Here is a 17,786-nt window from a genome sequence, read left to right as displayed (position 1 = left end):
GACGGACGGTGCGATAATTCCGGCATTCTTTTTCACATTTTAACTTCGGTAAAAGTAAAAAGAAAAAGATTTTCATTTTTACCATTTAAATTTTCAAATTTGTTTATATATATATATTAAAGAGAGAGTGAAAATTAATATTGTAGTTGATATTTAAAAGTTAAAAAATATAGTGGTGTTTTAATAACTCGATCATAATTCGAGATTAATCCACACTCTTGCCCATCCAAGATCTCCAAGACGGTGTTTGAATAAGCAACGACTTCCTCAGTGGCTCTAAGTGTTCTCGAGTCCTGGCTTAACTCAAGAAATTCGTCAAAAAAATCCATACGTCATAATAGTCATTTGCACTAGTAATGTCATTGCATATTGAACTTTAGAAACAAATGTTTAATACTTGTTGTAACATATGAAAAATATCGTTTTTTGTGTACTAGGTTCCCCATAGACGAATATATGATTCGTCTTGATGAGTCTTGTGTAGTATAATTGGCACGCTACCTATTTTCGGTAATGAGAAAAAGACTTCAAAAGCAAAAATTTCGGACTCTCCAATAATCCCCACTTGAATACAACAAAGGGTTGTACATTCTCCTACAATGAATGTGATGTCATGCTCATATAAGAGGACGAGTAAAAGAAAGACAGCTCGGAGAAAGGGTACTATTCAGGGAGATAATTCAAAATTAAGAAAAATTTATTAATTTTAATTAAACGATAGAAAATAAACTCGAGAATTAAAAAGTAAAAATGTAATATTTTCAAATCTACTTACGATTAATATATATATATATGTATATAAAATCTCGATAATAAAGCAACAAACCTAGGGAGCTAGCTTTTTACTAGTGAAAGGAAAAAAGGGCAACTAACATAGGTGGCTAGCTTGCTTCCACCGGTGGCGTGACGTGACGAGATCATCCACCCACTACAAGAGTAGAATTCTACTTAGTCAAGTAGAAGGGTTAACCTGAGAGCGAGTCAAGTTGGGAACGGCTTGAGATCTCAGTCCCAACGACGATTTCATCCGATATTTTACAACTAGAATCCCTCTTTTTACGATCCAGTTAAGAAGTCACCTACAAAGAAGATGAAAAGAAACCAATATAGTGCTCGAGAAAGGTAAATTTTGACACGAGAAGCCAAAATCAACGAAAATTTACTAATTTAAATTCAATAATAGAAAGGAAAAAGAAAAAAAACCCAAAAATTAAATGCAATATTTTGAAATCTACGTGTAATTAAAATACAAAAAACTCAAAAAGAAAATTAATCTTCTTGATAATACCACAGATGCTAAAGTTTAATTAGAAATCATTATAAAAAGGAAGAACAGAGAAAAGTGGAGCAAGTCACGAGTGAAGTGACAGCCAAAGGCGGTTTTACGAAGGCAACGTGGCGGGCGCTAACAGGTTTCGTGGTTGACGAAAACCGCGCTAAAAACCACCCACTACACTTGGACGCCGAGACCCACCGAGCTCGAACAACGCCCATTTTCAAATATTCAATTCAAAAAAGGATTAATAAAATTTGTAATTTAAGCAAAACCCAGATCAAGTTGAGCAAGAACAGTCAAACCCATGATTTTAATGGCAACAAAATCGAAAAGGGAAGAAAAAAATGGGCCCAGCGAGGAAGAAGAAGAAGAAGAAGAAGCGGTTTTGTGGAAGGAAGAAGAAAACCACAGAAATGGTAATGGCGGTAATAATGGCAATCGAGCTGCTGGATAAGAACTGCTATCCATTCCGTATATAAAAACCCTTTCGCCTCTTCCAATCTTCACACCATTCCATTTCACATTCCCCCTCTTTATTTCCCGAGGTTCGTTGATTCTCATTCCCTTTGCTCTGTTTCTCTCTGTTTTCTTTGTTCTTCGTTCATTGCTCATTGTTGTTCTGATCTGAGGGCTTTTTTGTGGACGAACCCAGTTTTGATTTCTTTTGATTTTCTGTATCTTGTAATCTCTCTGTGTTTCTCTTGTTCTTCCATGTTCTTCTTTGTGTCCTACTGAGGTTTCTCTGCTCTGTTCTAAGACTTTTGAGTTTCTTCACTGGAGAAGAGAGTTCATAATGGTCAAATAGCTTGAAATCTTGATCTTCTTCATCGCTGGAAATCAAAACAGTTTGATTTGGGATAAAATGGAATATTCACTTACTTTGATGTTTTCTTTTTGCAGCTGAAACAAACCAAGGTTTTTCTGAGATATCTGTTCATCCTCCAAGAACATAGCCATGGCTGAACGAGTCCTCAACCGTGTTCATAGCCTCCGCGAGCGCTTGGATGAAACTCTAGTCGCTCAACGAAATGAAATCCTAAGCCTCCTCTCGAAGTACTTTGTTTAGATCATCTTGCATTTTTGCTGGATCATGATCTTCCAAGCGTTAAAATGGCAGCTAAATCAAACTTTGACTTGTTTGTAGGATTGAAGCCAAGGGAAAAGGCATCCTGCAACATCATCAACTGATTGCTGAGTTTGAAACAATTCCTGAAGAGAATCGAAAGAAACTTGCTGATGGGGCATTTGGCGAAGTTCTGAGATCCACTCAGGTTTGTAAATTTGATCTCTTTTGAAACCTGTAGCGTTGTGATATGCAGTTTCTCAAATTTGAAGTTACTTTCATGGTGCAGGAATCCATAGTTTTGCCACCATGGGTGGCTCTTGCTGTTCGTCCTAGGCCCGGTGTGTGGGAATATATTCGAGTTAACGTCCACGCTCTGGTCGTTGAACAGCTTCAAGTTGCTGAATATCTGCACTTCAAAGAAGAACTTGTAGATGAAAGGTAAAGCTTTTAAAAGTTTCTGATCCTTCAAGTTGAAATAAAGCTGGTTGGGTTGTGAAGTTTTAATACCTTTTGGCCATTGTATTTCCAGTCTGAACGGAAACTTCGTTCTCGAGCTCGATTTTGAGCCATTTACTGCTTCCTTCCCTCGCCCCACGCTCTCCAAGTCCATCGGCAATGGCGTCGAGTTCCTCAACCGTCACCTCTCTGCAAAGCTCTTCCATGGTAAAGAGAGCTTGCAGCCATTGCTGGACTTCCTCAGAGTTCACTGCCACAAGGGAAAGGTAATTCATTCACATCACATTCTTTATCTCTTGATTCAGCATTGAATTGGTACTTGTTTTTATTGCAGACAATGATGTTGAATGATAGAATTCAGACCTTGAATGCCTTCCAACATGTGCTGAGGAAGGCAGAGGAGTATCTAGTCACACTTGCACCTGCAACACCCTACTCCGAGTTTGCGCTGAAGTTCCAGGAGATTGGCCTCGAGAGAGGGTGGGGAGACACCGCCGAGCGTGTACTTGAAATGATCCAACTTCTTTTGGATCTCCTCGAGGCCCCTGATCCTTGCACCCTCGAGAAGTTCCTTGGTAGAATCCCCATGGTCTTTAACGTTGTCATCCTTTCGCCCCACGGTTACTTTGCACAAGATAACGTCTTGGGTTACCCCGACACCGGTGGCCAGGTTAGTTTTGTCAAGACAAAGAACAAACATTGTGTGTTCTTTTGTTCTTCTAAACTGACATGTTCATTGATTTCTTTGATGCAGGTGGTTTACATCTTGGACCAAGTTCGTGCTTTGGAGCATGAAATGCTTCAACGTATAAAGCACCAAGGATTGGACATAACTCCTCGTATTCTCATTGTAATGTCAAGATCTTGGTCACTTCTCCTTCAAATTTAGATGCTCATGCTAACCTTCTCCACACTTGGTTTGATGTTTGATGTCCTGTTCTTGTTTTTGTTGATATCAGATCACCAGACTCCTCCCAGATGCAGTAGGAACGACCTGCACACAACGTCTCGAAAAAGTATACGGAACTGATTACGCCCACATTCTTCGAGTCCCATTCAGAAATGAGAAAGGCATCGTCCGAAAGTGGATCTCAAGATTCGAAGTCTGGCCTTACCTAGAGACTTACACCGAGGTGATTCTATCGCCCCTATCGTGATGATTCCGTCGCTCCTGTCCTTTGTGCCTGCTTCTTTGATTATATACTGAACCAAACCATCCTTGTGTTGTTTGTCAGGATGTTGCACAGGAACTTGCCAAAGAGTTGCAGGGAAAGCCCGATCTGATCATCGGAAACTACAGCGATGGCAATATCGTTGCGTCGTTGCTGGCACATAAACTTGGAGTTACACAGGTTTGTGATATATCCAAAAACTGTTCTTGTTTCTTCTTGTTGTTGGCAAATGCTCATGAGCTTGCATTTTCTGTTCTTGTTTCTTCTGCAGTGTACTATTGCTCACGCCTTGGAGAAAACCAAATACCCTGATTCAGATATCTATTGGAAGAAATTTGAGGACAAGTATCACTTCTCATGCCAATTCACAGCTGATCTTATTGCCATGAACCATACCGATTTCATCATCACGAGTACGTTCCAAGAGATTGCTGGCAGGTAAGAGTTTAATTCTTGTTGATGGTCTCTGGTTATATGTGTTTGATCTTACACATGAATTCTTTTGGATCTCAGCAAAGATACTGTTGGACAATATGAGAGTCACACTGCCTTCACTCTTCCGGGGCTCTACCGGGTCGTCCACGGAATCGACGTGTTCGATCCCAAGTTCAACATAGTTTCACCTGGAGCAGATATGAGCATCTACTTCCCTTACACAGAGACAGAGAAGAGGCTGACTTCCTTCCAGCCTGAAATTGAAGAGCTTCTTTATAGTCAAGTTGAGAATGAAGAACACTTGTGTGTATTGAAAGATCGTTCCAAGCCGATCATATTCACAATGGCGAGATTGGATCGTGTCAAGAACATAACCGGACTCGTCGAGTGGTATGGCAAGAACAAGCGCCTTAGGGAGCTGGTTAACCTTGTGGTTGTGGCTGGTGACCGGAGGAAGGAATCTAAGGACAATGAAGAGAAGGCTGAAATGAAGAAGATGTATAGCTTAATAGAGACCTACAACTTGAACGGCCAATTTAGATGGATTTCTGCACAGATGAACCGAGTACGAAATGGCGAGCTCTATCGATGCATTGCAGACACGAAGGGAGCTTTCGTGCAGCCTGCCGTGTACGAAGCTTTCGGTTTGACAGTTGTGGAGGCCATGACCTGTGGATTACCTACATTTGCTACCTGCAATGGAGGCCCTGCTGAGATCATTGTCAATGGTAAATCTGGCTTCCATATCGATCCATACCACGGTGATCAGGCTGCTGAAATCCTTGTGAACTTCTTCCAAAAGAGCAAGGAAGATCCAACACACTGGGACAAAATCTCCCAAGCAGGCCTCCAACGCATCTACGAAAAGTAAGTAATCACTTCAAACTTCACTCGAACTGTTCTTCAGCTACTCGAGCTCATGAATCCTTGCAATGTTCATCAGGTACACATGGCAGATCTACTCGGAGAGGCTTCTAACACTGACCGGAGTTTATGGATTCTGGAAGCACGTATCCAACCTCGACCGCCTCGAGAGCCGCCGTTATTTGGAAATGTTTTACGCCCTCAAGTACCGCAAGCTGGTAAGAAATCACACGCAACAAGATCTTTAGCTAAAATGTAGTATTAGCAGATGTGTACTGATTCGTGGAAATTTTGCAGGCTGATTCTGTGCCACTGGCTGTGGATGAGTGAAGATCTTGTAAGGAAGGGGAGCATCGTAGTAGAGAAAAGAGTTGCTTCTGCTTTACACAAGAATCGTTAATAAAAGAGCTATGTGGATGCTTCCTGCAAATGTGAATAATTCAACGAAGAGTTTCTTGTTTCTGTCATTGATTTCTTCTTGTTTCTTGTACTAATTCGTTGTTCTGAACCAGTCATCAATTCGAGTATTATTGTCTTTTCGAGTTGTTTTCCTCCATTCAACATCTCTGCAATAATCAAACAGAATCCATGAACAGATCAGCGCATAAACCCTAAAAGACAATCAATCAGAGCATATTTTTATCCAAGAAAAACAAAAAAGTCTCTGGCGATCGACAGTTCGATCTCTGAGACTCGAATTTAATCGAACAGGATGCATGTCGTGTGCAAGTTTTGAGGCGATATTTCCAACCGGCTTCCGATTCGTGGTCTGGAGATGCATCACCGGCCGGAGTCAAGAACAGAAAATGATCGACATTGTAGAAGAAGATCACGTAGCTTTCTTTTCTCTCGCTCGCTTTTACTGTTTCAGATATTAAAAAAAAAAAAAAAAAAAAAAAAAGGGTGGCGGGTAAGTTTAGTCCAATCCACTATAAAAGGGCCCTCTGTTCTCAGTGGCTGTTTCTGAAATTCTCTCATCCGCTAATTTCCGCCTTCAATTTTTCTTTTGAATTGCTCTCTGCTTCTTCTGCTTCTTCTTCTTCTTCTTCTTCTTCTTCGATTCTATCTTCCCACTCTCATTAGGGTTCCTTCGGATTTTCCCTCTCCAAGTATTCCTCTATTCCTCTACTTCGCATTCTCCATTTCGTTGCAATCAACTTCCAGCGAAATGGCCGACGAGTCCTCAGTCAGAGCAGTTCCATGGTGAAATTCGCGCCAATTTTCGTGCGCTCTGGTATGTTTTCCTCGCCTTACTCTTGATTTTTGTTATTATTACCTGTGCTTGTGCTTTCCGTTTTTCTTATCTATAGCTGCTTTTGCTTCGTGTAAAACTCACAACCAATTCGTAGTAGATATTGTCATATTCGATTATCAAATCTGTTGGTTTAGGGGATTTACAAGTCTTTAGGTTTCTAACTCAAACTAATTACGACTTCGATTTGATATGACTGGTTTTGGTGGGCTGAAATACTCTATTGGGCTGGAGATCGTTTGTGTTCTTGCTGGAAATCTAGTTTTTCATGATCAAAGAAAACATGAGGAAATTGATTTTCATTTCATCTGGTTGAAGGCTTTCATAAATTGCATTCCTCCTGTTTTTGTTTTCAATTGCATCTCAAGGTTTACAGAATCCTATCAAAAGTATGTATGTATGCATATTCTACAGCCTTTATACTGAAATAGACAATACTGTTCACAAATGAAATGATGCTCCAGCTCGACTCGAGAGATTCAAGTGGCATTTCGCTCCACTAAAGAGAGAAGTGGTCGACAATCATTTGGACTGGGTAAAGGTTGTCGCTGCTAATTCATTTAAAGACTCAAGATCTTAGGATCTTAGCAGGAATGATCGCCGTACCGATGAAAGAAAGATAGTGATTCACTGCTCCACATCACTCGGATTACTAAAGTATATCTAGATCAACGAGGTGTTAAACAATTAGTTTAAATCCTCAAGAGTTTAAGGGAATTTGTGAAAATGTCATCGCTTCTTGCCCTTCAGCCCAGTGCATCCCCGATCAACTCCCCAAAAGTTCACACATCACCTATCCATGGCCTTAAGTCATGCTCATCCATGTCTGAGCTCAAGCAATATCACTCCCAGATCATCCGTCTTGGTCTTTCTACTGACAATGATGCCATGGGTCGTCTTGTCAAATTCTGTGCTGTATCCAAGAATGGAGACCTTGATTATGCACTTCTTTTGTTTAAGACAATCCCCAACCCAGATGCATACATCTACAATACCTTAATAAGAGGCTACTTACAACTCCAATTCCCTAGAGCTTGCTTACTGTTGTATTTGGAAATGCTGCATAAGTGTGTCCTTCCCAATAAATTTACATTTCCTTCTCTAATTCGTGCTTGCTGCATCGATAATGCTATCGAGGAAGGGAAGCAAATTCATGGACATGTTCTTAAATTTGGCTTCAGAACAGATAGATTTTCTCAGAACAATTTGATTCATATGTATGCTAATTTTCAATCCTTGGAAGAAGCCAGAAGGGTCTTCGATGGTATTGAGCTACCCGATGTTGTGTCATGGACCACTCTGCTTACTGGGTATGCTCAGTGTGGATTTCTAGATGAAGCCTTACAAGTTTTCGAGTCGATGCCCGAGCGCAGCTCTGCTTCTTGGAATGCCATGATTTCTTCTTTTGTCCAAAACAATCGATTTCATGAAGCATTTGCTTTGTTTAATCGGATGAGGTCGGAGAAGATTGTGTTGGACAAATACATGGCTGCTAGCATGTTATCAGCTTGCACAGGATTGGGAGCACTTGAACAAGGAATGTGGATACACAGATACATCAAGAAAAGTGAGATCAAATTAGACTCGAAACTTGCAACGACGCTCATCGACATGTATTGTAAATGCGGTTGCCTGGATCGTGCTTTTGAAGTGTTCACTCAGTTGCCAGAAAAGGGCATTTCTTCATGGAATTGCATGATTGGAGGGATGGCTATGCACGGGAAAGGAGAGGCAGCCATTGAGCTTTTCAAAGACATGGAGACCAAAATGGTGACACCAGACAACATAACTTTCCTTAATGTTCTCAATGCTTGTGCTCACTCCGGGTTAGTTGAAAAGGGACGCTACTATTTCAATCATTTCACTCAAGTTTACGATATTAAACCCAGAACAGAACATTATGGATGCATGGTTGATTTATATGGACGAGCCGGGATGCTAGACGAAGCGATGAACCTCATACGTGAGATGCCAATGAGTCCCGACGCCGGAGTGTTAGGTGCCTTCGTTGGAGCATGTAAAATCCATGGGAACGTAGACATGGGGGAGGAAATAGGCAAGAGAGTAATAGAACTAGATCCAAGCAATAGCGGGCGCTACGTTCTACTCGGAAATCTGTACGCCGAGGCCGGTAGATGGGACGGTGTAGCAGAAGTACGAAAGCTAATGAATGATAGAGAAGTGAAGAAGGCTGCTGGGTTTTCCATGATTGAATTGGAGGGCGTGGTGCATGAATTCATTGCAGGAGGAAGGGGTCACCCAGAAGCCAATGAAATATATGGCAAAGTTAAGGAGATGGTAGAATGTATAAGATGTGTAGGATATGTAACCGAGGAGGAGGAGGAGGTGGAGAAGGACAACCCTGTTTACTACCATAGTGAGAAACTGGCAGTTGCTTATGGATTGCTCAAGACTCGAGCAGGGGAAACGCTTCGAATCACTAAGAATCTGCGGGTCTGTAAGGACTGTCACCAAGCTCTTAAGCTTGTTTCTAAGGTGTTTCAACGGAAGATCATTGTGAGAGATAGAAATCGTTTCCATCATTTTGCTGATGGAGAGTGTTCTTGTAATGATTATTGGTAAACCTAATTTCAAGTTGCCTCTCCTCCTCCTCCTCGTGTTGCTTCCGCTCTAAACTTAGCTCTTGATCCTTTATAAACGTTTCAAAATGAGATCCTTAGAAAGTTTAAAATACAATTCAGGACTTGAAATGGTAAGGCTCAGACCCGAAGTGATATGTCAATTCAAATTTTTGTTATAGATTACTGTTGTAACAACTAAAATCTACTACTAACAAATATTGTCTTATTTGGGCTTTTTCTTTCGTGCTCCTCCTAACAAAAAACACGTTGTTTCTCCCTCCAATTGATGTAGAATCTCATAATCCACCCCCCTTTGGAGTTCAACGTCCTTGTTGGCACTCGTCCCTCTCTCCAATTGATGCAGGATCTCACAATCAACTCTTTCGGTTGAAGGATTGTGAGATCCCACCTTGGTTGGAGAATAGCAATGCGTTTTAAAAACCTTGGGGGAAGCCCAAGACGGAAAGCCCAAAGAGGAGAAAGAAGCATTAAGTGTGCAGAAACGTGTATCTAGCCAACTCATTTTAAAAACCTTAAGGATAAAGTCCCAAAAACGAAAGCAACCAGGAGTGCCAGACCATTTTAGGTTCAGATTATTTTTTTTTTTATATATAAATTTAAAAAAAAAAAGAATTATTGAGAATAGGAAGTGAATTCAAAACACGTGTGATCTAGAGTTCAATAAAATGTAGGTGCCGCCATGAATTGAATTCAAAAACCCTATCAACTAAAATTCAAATAAATCCTCCATCAAAATCTTTTCTAGAGCATGCACTCTTTTTCATACTATCATCAATATTTCTCATTTCAATTTTATTTGAGGTTTGATCGATTCTTTTAATACAGTAAATAAGGTAATGGATATTTTAATCTCCAACCGTAAAGAACGAAGTACATGATAATTACCCTTGAGTTGTATATTTCACTTTAGCATGAGTCATATATACAACCGACAATTAATAATTTCAATATAGTTGACATCATCGACCCACCAAGACTCATATCTATCATACTTTTATTTTGAAAATATAAAAAGAAAATTAGCCGTCACAAATTTCTTTTAATTTAGCTAGAAAAGTCACACCATGTGTTATTTATTTTTGTGAAAATATGAAACGTTGATGTATTTAATATTATAATATATATATATATATATATTGCATCTTTCACAAAAACATATATATAAATAAAATAAAACAATAAAGAGTATCACAACTTTTACATTAATAACAAGCTAAATTAATAAATAAATAAAAACTCTTAAAAGTGCAAGATTAGTTTTTTTCGCTTTTAAAAAAGTCGGAAAAATATTTTTTAATTTATTTTTTTTAGAATTTCTTAAAAAGTATTATTCAATTTGTTTTTTTAAGAGTGAAAGGAACTTTTATTAATTTAGAAAATAAAAAAAAATTAAAAAATTAAAAAAAAAACACAAGAAGAAAAGGATTCAACAGATAAATTTGTGGTTTGATCACCCTTTTTGGAAATTGGCTTAATTCTTTTTTGGAAAATTTTTAAAATAATAAAGAAAATAATAATTATTGTTATTATTTATTTTTGTGATTGTGTTTTTTGGTAATTTCACGTCTCCCTTTATTTAATGTCATATTTGACTAAGTTAAACAAAAATTCCAACTAATTTATAAGTTTGCTTAAATGTGGAGCTTACAAATTATACATAACAAGTATGAATTACTTAGAAAGTCTCTAATTCTTCAAGAAAAAGTCCTTATTTAGAAAATTAAATCCTTATATATTCTTCAACCTTACCCCATTTTCACATTTTATTATTTTATCAAATTTTAAAATCATTTCTATTTTTAAATCCCCGCCTTGAAATAATCAAAATTCAAAAAATGTTCAAACCGACCAAATAAAGTCAAAATCCAAAACTTGAGAGACTAAACGTCCAATCTAACTCAAATTCAAATTTTACTCTTAAGGTTCAAAATAGAACAAAATATTCAATGACCCAAAAACCCTAATCTGTACGGTTCGAGGTTGGATTATGAACTTATTAGGATTGGGTATCAACCCAAAAAAATTCATGGTGGGACTAGGTTTTTCATTATTTAATAAAAGTCGTTTGAGCTGAAAAAATTTACAACTCGATCCAACTTAACCCATGAAAATTTTTACTTTAATTTCTTATAAGCTTCGTATTTTCGAAGTTTTCCACGAGACATAACATATTAATATTTTTATAAATTTTGAAAACGTCAATATAAACACAAAATTGTTATCCTAAAAGATTCTTAACATAAAATTATATTCATGAACTTGGAATAATAATAATGTTGTTAGCCTAAGTTATTATTTGTATTATATGTCAGCTTGTCGCATCAAATATTATTCTAATATTTAGTATATGATATTTAAATTTAAAAAATAACTCTCGATACCAAACCCGAAGTTTTACAAAATTAAAAAAATTGGAATAATTTACGCGTTAATAAATTATAGAAGCTTAACAAATAATTTAAAAATAATCATAGATTATGGGTATTATAATATGAAATTATTTATTCATATAATAATAATAATAATAATAATAATTAATTAATTAAGTCAAATGGAGTTTGAATAATTCATTAACCATTTCGTGAATTTTAGTTTGGGAAATTGGAAATTGTCAAAATTTTATTAAAAAAATTAAATCAACTCATAAATTCCACGACCGTACGAGCTTACAACGTAATTAACCGTTGATTCAATGCTATTTTTTAATATAAAAAATCCACTTTTTAATATTAAAACTTCCGCCCAAAATTAATAATAATAATAATAATATATTTTTTAATGGCAACTTATTCTCGACCAATAAGTTAGAAGCACGTGTATATTTTCGGGTTGGTGACTTCAGCAATCTGAATAGAGTTCACAACTCAACCCTCTATTTTCAAGTTGGATTGGATTAGGTTGTCCGGCTTTTTTTTTTTTTTAATAAAAAATCTTATCCACAAGTTGGGGTTGGTCGGGTTGACTTAAAAAATGTCAACTCATGAATCAACCCGAATTTTTAATTTTCTTAACGTTCAACTTAACCTAGATCGAGAGAAAAAAAAACTAACCCAAACTAGATAATCCGAGTTGGTCAAATTAAAAGTTTGTGTACTTTGATTAGACGGAGAATCGAGAGGGAACGAGGAGAAAATTTTATTCACCAACTAAACAAGAGTTGAGACGGGGAAAACATGCAATGTTACCGTATTAAACCATAATCTAAGACGGTTCCATAATTTAGGTAATGTTTGACTTTTTTAGTTCGGTTTTGATATCGAGTCTTTTTTCACCTACTTAAATTTGATTATGCATTTTTTAAGCTGAATTTGTGATTTATTCATTAATTAATTCTCCCATAAACATTTTTAAATTCAGTTTTGAAAAAGTACTAACTATACAAACTCCCTTTAATTTAATGAAATTAAGTCTAAGTCAAAAGTCAAGTCTATATAGAAGTAAAAAAAATTGAAAAATTCAAATTTCTTTTTATTAATTATTTTCTAAACAAAAAATAAAAAATTTAATTTACGAAATATTTAAATTATCATCGACTTAAGGTATAGTTCAATTAATTAAAATAATAATATTTTATTTTGTCATTTATTTTCCCTTCAATTAAAATAATTCATATACTTATAAATAAAAAAATTCCCTCTTGAATGCAATTTTGACTAATTCTCATTCATTTATGTATATATATATATATATATATTTATTTATTTATATACCCATTTGTTAAGTATACTCCAAACTATTTCCAAAATGTTAATAAATATTAAATAGGTTGCTTTAATCAACTTTAAAGAGCCATTTTTAGAAACAAAATTTGGTTAATATAGTAATTAATTTTAAACAAGGGAATGATAGAACAAAAGATTCTTGCTATTAAATTATAATGTTTCTATCACGTTTTCGAGCTTCTAGTTACGGGAAGAGTCATAATTCATATAACAATTAGATTTCGTAGACGAGGTAGCAAACAAGACGATAGCATCTTCCCACGACTATTCAAATATTGAACAAAAGCACGGGTCTTTTGATAGAAGGCTATTCAGAGACGAGGACGAGTTCGGGAGGGATTTATTTGACCTAATTTTAAAATTTTAAAGACTAAACTCGTAGTTTAACTGTAATAGCTCATGCTCATTGCTAGTAGATATTGTCCACTTTGACTCATTATGTATCGTCGTTAGCCTCACGGTTAGGGAGATGTTTCCACACCCTTATAAGAAATGTTTCGTGGGATTTTACCGTTTGAGTTGTTACATTAACTCGACTACCGATGGGTACGTATAGATACAGTGTATGATTGAATATAAAACTGCAATTAATTCCCGAACTATGAATTAGTATGCGTTCACACGTGTACACACACGCGTGTATATATATATATATATATATATTGAAAAATATTGGTGTGTGAATATGGAAAGGAATTCAATAGAGACATGAAATCATACATAGACTATAGATTGAATAAAATTTAAGGAAAATTCTTCAAGGTTGAATCTTATTTAAATTATATATAAAGGACATATCACGTGCCCGTCACGTGCCTCCAACTGCCTATATAAACGCCCCTTCGTTCTTTCCATTTCCCAAGTCACATCAAATTTCATACAGAATTCAAATCCCTAATGGCTCCTATTCTCTCCAAAATCGCCATCGTCGGCGCCGGCGTAAGCGGCATCGCCGCCGCCAAGCAGCTAGCTCACCACCAGCCGGTCGTCTTCGAGGCTACTGATTGCATCGGCGGAGTTTGGAAGCATTGTTCTTATCACTCCACGAAGCTTCAGTCGCCTCGCTGCGATTACGAGTTCGCTGATTTCCCCTGGCCGAACAGAGAAAACGCCGATTTTCCTTCTCATCTCGAGATTTTGGAGTATTTAGATTCCTACGCTAGTCATTTCGATCTCCGCCGCTTCATTCGATTCAATTCGAAAGTCGTCGCCGTTCGATTCATTAGAGATGTTTCCGCTAATGGAGACTCCGGCGAGTACGGAGTATTGCTCCCTGGTCGTCCTGTTTGGGAGATTTCTGTTATGGATACTGAATCTGGAACTATTCAGGTTGCGAATAGCTTGATTTCTTGATTCACTCTGCTAATTTCGTTAGGGCTTTTTTTCGAAGTTTTGATTGTAGAAATTAGTTCTTCTTCGACTACTCTTCTTTTAATTTAATCTTCAAATCCAACGCAGTTGTATAAGGTAGAGATGGTTGTGATGTGCATCGGAAAGTATGGCGATATCGCAAGGCTTCCGGAGTTTACGAGCGGCAGAGGACCAGAGAAATTCGCCGGGAAGGTGATGCACTCTCTGGATTATTGCAAGCTTGGAAAGGAAGAAGCAAGGGAGTTGGTGAAGGGCAAGAGAGTTGCAGTCATTGGCTACAAGAAATCGGCCATTGATTTGGCTGTTGAATGCGCCCAAACAAATGAAGGTAATTAATGAATTAATATCATATTATTATTATTAATTAATCAATTACTTAATTTATTATTAAATGAAGGCGAAGAAGAAGGACAAGCGTGTACGATGGTGGTGCGAGGGTTACACTGGACAGTGCCACATTATTGGGTTTGGGGTTTGCCATTCTTCTTCTTCTTCTCCACCAGATCTTCTCAGTTCCTCCATGAAAGACCTAACCAGACCTTCCTCAAGACTCTCATCTGCCTCCTCTTGTCTCCCATCGTAATTTTAACTCTCTCTCTTAACTCTTAGTTATAATATTACCTTTTTACCTTCGATCGATTGATAAACTAGTGCGATTGATAAACTAGTGCGTGTCAATTACACTAACTACTCCAACCCTAACTTGCAAAACTCTCGAACTAATTATGTTATCTATGTGTTAATACACGAAATTATATTATCTATTTATTAAAAAAATAATATAATGACACCCGAATGATTATCTTTTAACTTCTAGGACCTCGAGATTAAATATAAATTATTTTTAACTTTATTTTTAAATAAATTTTAGTGCATAATAATTTAATTGATTTTTAAAAGTATTAAATATAAAAATTGAAAATTAAGAAACTTATTAAATATTTTTAAAAGTTTAGGATAAAAAAGAAATTAGAATTTTAGGATGTTATTAAATTTAAAATTCAGTTTTATGTATAATAAATAGAACTATTTTTAAAATATTGATTATTTTTAGAAGAAAAAGAAAATTAGAGTGATGGGGGTAAGTGGGTAAATTTGTATGGAACAGAAGCAGGGAGTTTCGAAGTTCATAGAATCATATCTGACGTGGAAGATGCCACTGGTGAAGTACGGGTTGAAGCCGGAGCATCCATTTCTGGAGGACTACGCCTCCTGCCAGATGGCAATCATGCCGGAAACCTTTTTCCGCCACGCCGACGAGGGTAGAATCGTCATTAAAAAAACCTCCAAATGGTGGTTCTGGAACGGCGGTATCGAGTTTGACGACGGCTCTAGGTCGGAGTTCGACGTCGTCATTATGGCCACCGGCTTCGACGGCAACAAAAAGCTTCACGACATTTTTCCGCCGCAGTTTCGAACCTTTCTTCACTATCCTTCCGGCATGATGCCCTTATACCGGTGGGTCACTTTTATTTTTATTTTTATTTTTAATTCTAATTATTAGTGAAATTAAAAGTAACCATTTTAATATTTTTTTTTAAAAAAAAAAATTATGGAATTGTTATAAATATCATAAAATCAAAAACCCAATTATCATGAATTTTTTATTTTTTATTTTTTTATTTTTTATTACCATTTTATGATACCCTAAACCCTAAATACCTTGTTAATAATCATAATTAATTTATTTCAAATAATTATCATTAAATTTAAATCTCTAACTCTAAAAATGTTTTATTTACCAACAACCGTAAGAGCTTAAATTTTAATTTTAATTTAATTTAACTTAAATTTTAATTTTAATTTAATTTAACTTAAATTTTAATTTTAATTTAATTTATATACTTCAATTTTAATTTGGTTTTCTCGGTGATTTTGCTTTAAATTTTCGTTAATAAATAATTAAAATAATGTCACTTTGATTTAAATAAAACTAATAAGTCATAACATAAATTTATAATTTAACCTGAAACCCTAGAAACCCTAAAGTTTTATAAATTTAACTTTAAGAACACAGTTTAATGAATAAAATATCTATTATTTAGGGGTACGATCAATCCAATGATACCAAACATGGCGTTCGTGGGATATTTGGAGAGCGTGGCCAACCTGCACACGGCGGAGATACGGAGCATATGGCTAGCCAGACTAGTGGACGAGAAGTTCAAGCTGCCCGAGACCCGAAAAATGGTGGAGCAAATAAACGAAGAAATGGAGGTGATGAAGAGGACGACGAGGTTCTACAAAAGGCATTGCATTTCAACTTATAGTATCAATCACAGTGACCAAATGTGCGAGGAAATGGGATGGAACCCTTGGAGGAAGAACACTTGGTTCTCTGAAGCTTTCTCTCCTTATGGCAGTCAAGACTACAACAAAACCACCACCAAATAAATTCAACCATCCTCTCTCTCTCTCTATATATATATATACACACACACACATACATACACATTATTTACACTAAATATGTTATTCCATAAAGCTTTCGTGTCGGGTCGTGTGTTTTAAGGTCTTTTTATTTCGTAACGTTTTTGTGTGTTTTAATGTCTTTTTATCGTACCCTTTTTGTAGTTGAATATAAAAATTGGTTGATGTTATATAAATTTACGTCGTATAATCCAAACTTGACCGATTGACATAAGGTCAAGTGAGGAAATGAGATTTCACCTTTTCTTCTTTACGTGACGGTTTCTTCATTTATTTTTATTTTTTTATTTTTTTATGTCAATTCTACCGTGATTGATAAGTTTATTATGAACTAACTTAAATAGTCGCCATCTGAAAAGGATATAAAACAAAAGAATGTTATAATATAAGGGACTTAATTAAAAATATATATATATACTAAAACATATATATTTATTTTAATGTAGTCATACGGCACAATATAATATATACCAAATTATTGAAAAAATTAACCATCTTCTTTAAAAACTTACCTGAGATCGCATATTGGTTGGAGAGAAGAATATAAGAAAATCAATTGAGATCACAATTTCAGAATTTACATCTTTAAAAAAAAAATTGTTCACGTCTGTAAATAAATTGTGAATATGGTTCAAGTAATAAATGTCCGAGTTTCTTTTGGATCCCAATTCCAATACGATCCCCATGTCTCATTAGCCCATACAGCCCCTGAAAGAATACCTTTACTTAAAAAGATAAATCCTAGGTTAATAATACGATAACTCCCATACGGCCCTGAAAGAATACCTATGCTTAAATAGATAAACCCTAGACTAATAATACGATAACTCCAATGATCTAATCGTTTGACCAGAGACTTATAATAATTATTCGAAGAAAAAAAATAAGTGTTTCTTATAAGGATGTAGAATCCTCTCTCTACTATAACCTTCCTGACGATTTCTTTTTTGTTCTAGTCACCCCAACATACGAAATTGTATTGATACTTGGTATATATATATATATTATAAAAAAAAAAACGAGTAGATAGAAATTAATCAAAATGGATAAAGAAATAGTGGGTTCCTTTTACTTCTTAAACAGTAAGGTCCTCTCTTTACACCGGAGCTCCTTTTATTTCATCAATGTTATTATTAACT

General features: G+C 36.0%; 3 protein-coding genes and 2 long non-coding RNA genes across 5 annotated transcripts; 3 read left to right on the top strand and 2 right to left on the bottom strand.

Moving 5' to 3' along the window:
* Window positions 1–1,468: 1,468 nt before the first annotated feature.
* Window positions 1,469–5,812, top strand: LOC111461509 (sucrose synthase-like). The gene is made up of 13 exons (XM_023105051.1): window positions 1,469–1,821; window positions 2,177–2,329; window positions 2,421–2,547; window positions 2,629–2,780; window positions 2,872–3,064; window positions 3,133–3,468; window positions 3,553–3,648; window positions 3,758–3,931; window positions 4,034–4,150; window positions 4,242–4,408; window positions 4,484–5,272; window positions 5,349–5,487; window positions 5,567–5,812. Exons 2-13 carry the CDS (start codon window positions 2,232–2,234, stop codon window positions 5,597–5,599), a joined length of 2,421 nt encoding a protein of 806 aa, XP_022960819.1. The 5' UTR covers window positions 1,469–1,821; window positions 2,177–2,231; the 3' UTR covers window positions 5,600–5,812.
* LOC111461511 lies at window positions 1,521–2,247 on the bottom strand. Its single transcript, XR_002713587.1, has 2 exons — window positions 2,156–2,247; window positions 1,521–2,050 (listed from the first exon to the last, which is right to left on the bottom strand). It is a non-coding gene; the product is annotated as an uncharacterized LOC111461511 (long non-coding RNA).
* On the bottom strand, window positions 5,720–6,254 carry LOC111461512. The gene is made up of 2 exons (XR_002713588.1): window positions 6,021–6,254; window positions 5,720–5,835 (listed from the first exon to the last, which is right to left on the bottom strand). It is a non-coding gene; the product is annotated as an uncharacterized LOC111461512 (long non-coding RNA).
* Window positions 6,255–6,295: 41 nt separating this feature from the next.
* On the top strand, window positions 6,296–9,128 carry LOC111461510 (pentatricopeptide repeat-containing protein At5g66520-like). The gene is made up of 2 exons (XM_023105052.1): window positions 6,296–6,503; window positions 6,986–9,128. The coding sequence occupies exon 2, from the start codon at window positions 7,248–7,250 to the stop codon at window positions 9,102–9,104; it is 1,857 nt and encodes a 618-aa protein (XP_022960820.1). The 5' UTR covers window positions 6,296–6,503; window positions 6,986–7,247; the 3' UTR covers window positions 9,105–9,128.
* Window positions 9,129–13,697: 4,569 nt separating this feature from the next.
* On the top strand, window positions 13,698–16,900 carry LOC111461772 (probable flavin-containing monooxygenase 1). Its single transcript, XM_023105414.1, has 5 exons — window positions 13,698–14,175; window positions 14,305–14,545; window positions 14,615–14,796; window positions 15,326–15,675; window positions 16,263–16,900. The coding sequence occupies exons 1-5, from the start codon at window positions 13,744–13,746 to the stop codon at window positions 16,609–16,611; spliced, it is 1,554 nt and encodes a 517-aa protein (XP_022961182.1). The 5' UTR covers window positions 13,698–13,743; the 3' UTR covers window positions 16,612–16,900.
* Window positions 16,901–17,786: the final 886 nt, after the last annotated feature.

This window comes from Cucurbita moschata, unplaced genomic scaffold (assembly GCF_002738365.1).
Source record: "Cucurbita moschata cultivar Rifu unplaced genomic scaffold, Cmos_1.0 Cmo_Scf00025, whole genome shotgun sequence".
In the NCBI taxonomy this organism is placed as follows: domain Eukaryota; kingdom Viridiplantae; phylum Streptophyta; class Magnoliopsida; order Cucurbitales; family Cucurbitaceae; genus Cucurbita; species Cucurbita moschata.
Note: the sequence above shows the minus strand (reverse complement) of the source record. Positions and strands in the feature narration are given on the sequence as shown.

What these genes read in the sequence shown, in the direction of transcription:
- LOC111461510 (XM_023105052.1), top strand. Translation starts at nt 7,248, where the DNA reads ATGTCATCGCTTCTTGCCCTTCAGCCCAGTGCATCCCCGATCAACTCC.
- LOC111461509 (XM_023105051.1), top strand. Translation starts at nt 2,232, where the DNA reads ATGGCTGAACGAGTCCTCAACCGTGTTCATAGCCTCCGCGAGCGCTTG. An exon ending in TTCACTGCCACAAGGGAAAG is followed by an intron (nt 3,065 to 3,132) that starts GTAATTCATTCA and finishes TTTTTATTGCAG; the next exon opens with ACAATGATGTTGAATGATAG. An exon ending in TAACTCCTCGTATTCTCATT is followed by an intron (nt 3,649 to 3,757) that starts GTAATGTCAAGA and finishes TGTTGATATCAG; the next exon opens with ATCACCAGACTCCTCCCAGA.
- LOC111461772 (XM_023105414.1), top strand. Translation starts at nt 13,744, where the DNA reads ATGGCTCCTATTCTCTCCAAAATCGCCATCGTCGGCGCCGGCGTAAGC. An exon ending in CTGAATCTGGAACTATTCAG is followed by an intron (nt 14,176 to 14,304) that starts GTTGCGAATAGC and finishes AATCCAACGCAG; the next exon opens with TTGTATAAGGTAGAGATGGT. An exon ending in ATGCGCCCAAACAAATGAAG is followed by an intron (nt 14,546 to 14,614) that starts GTAATTAATGAA and finishes TATTAAATGAAG; the next exon opens with GCGAAGAAGAAGGACAAGCG.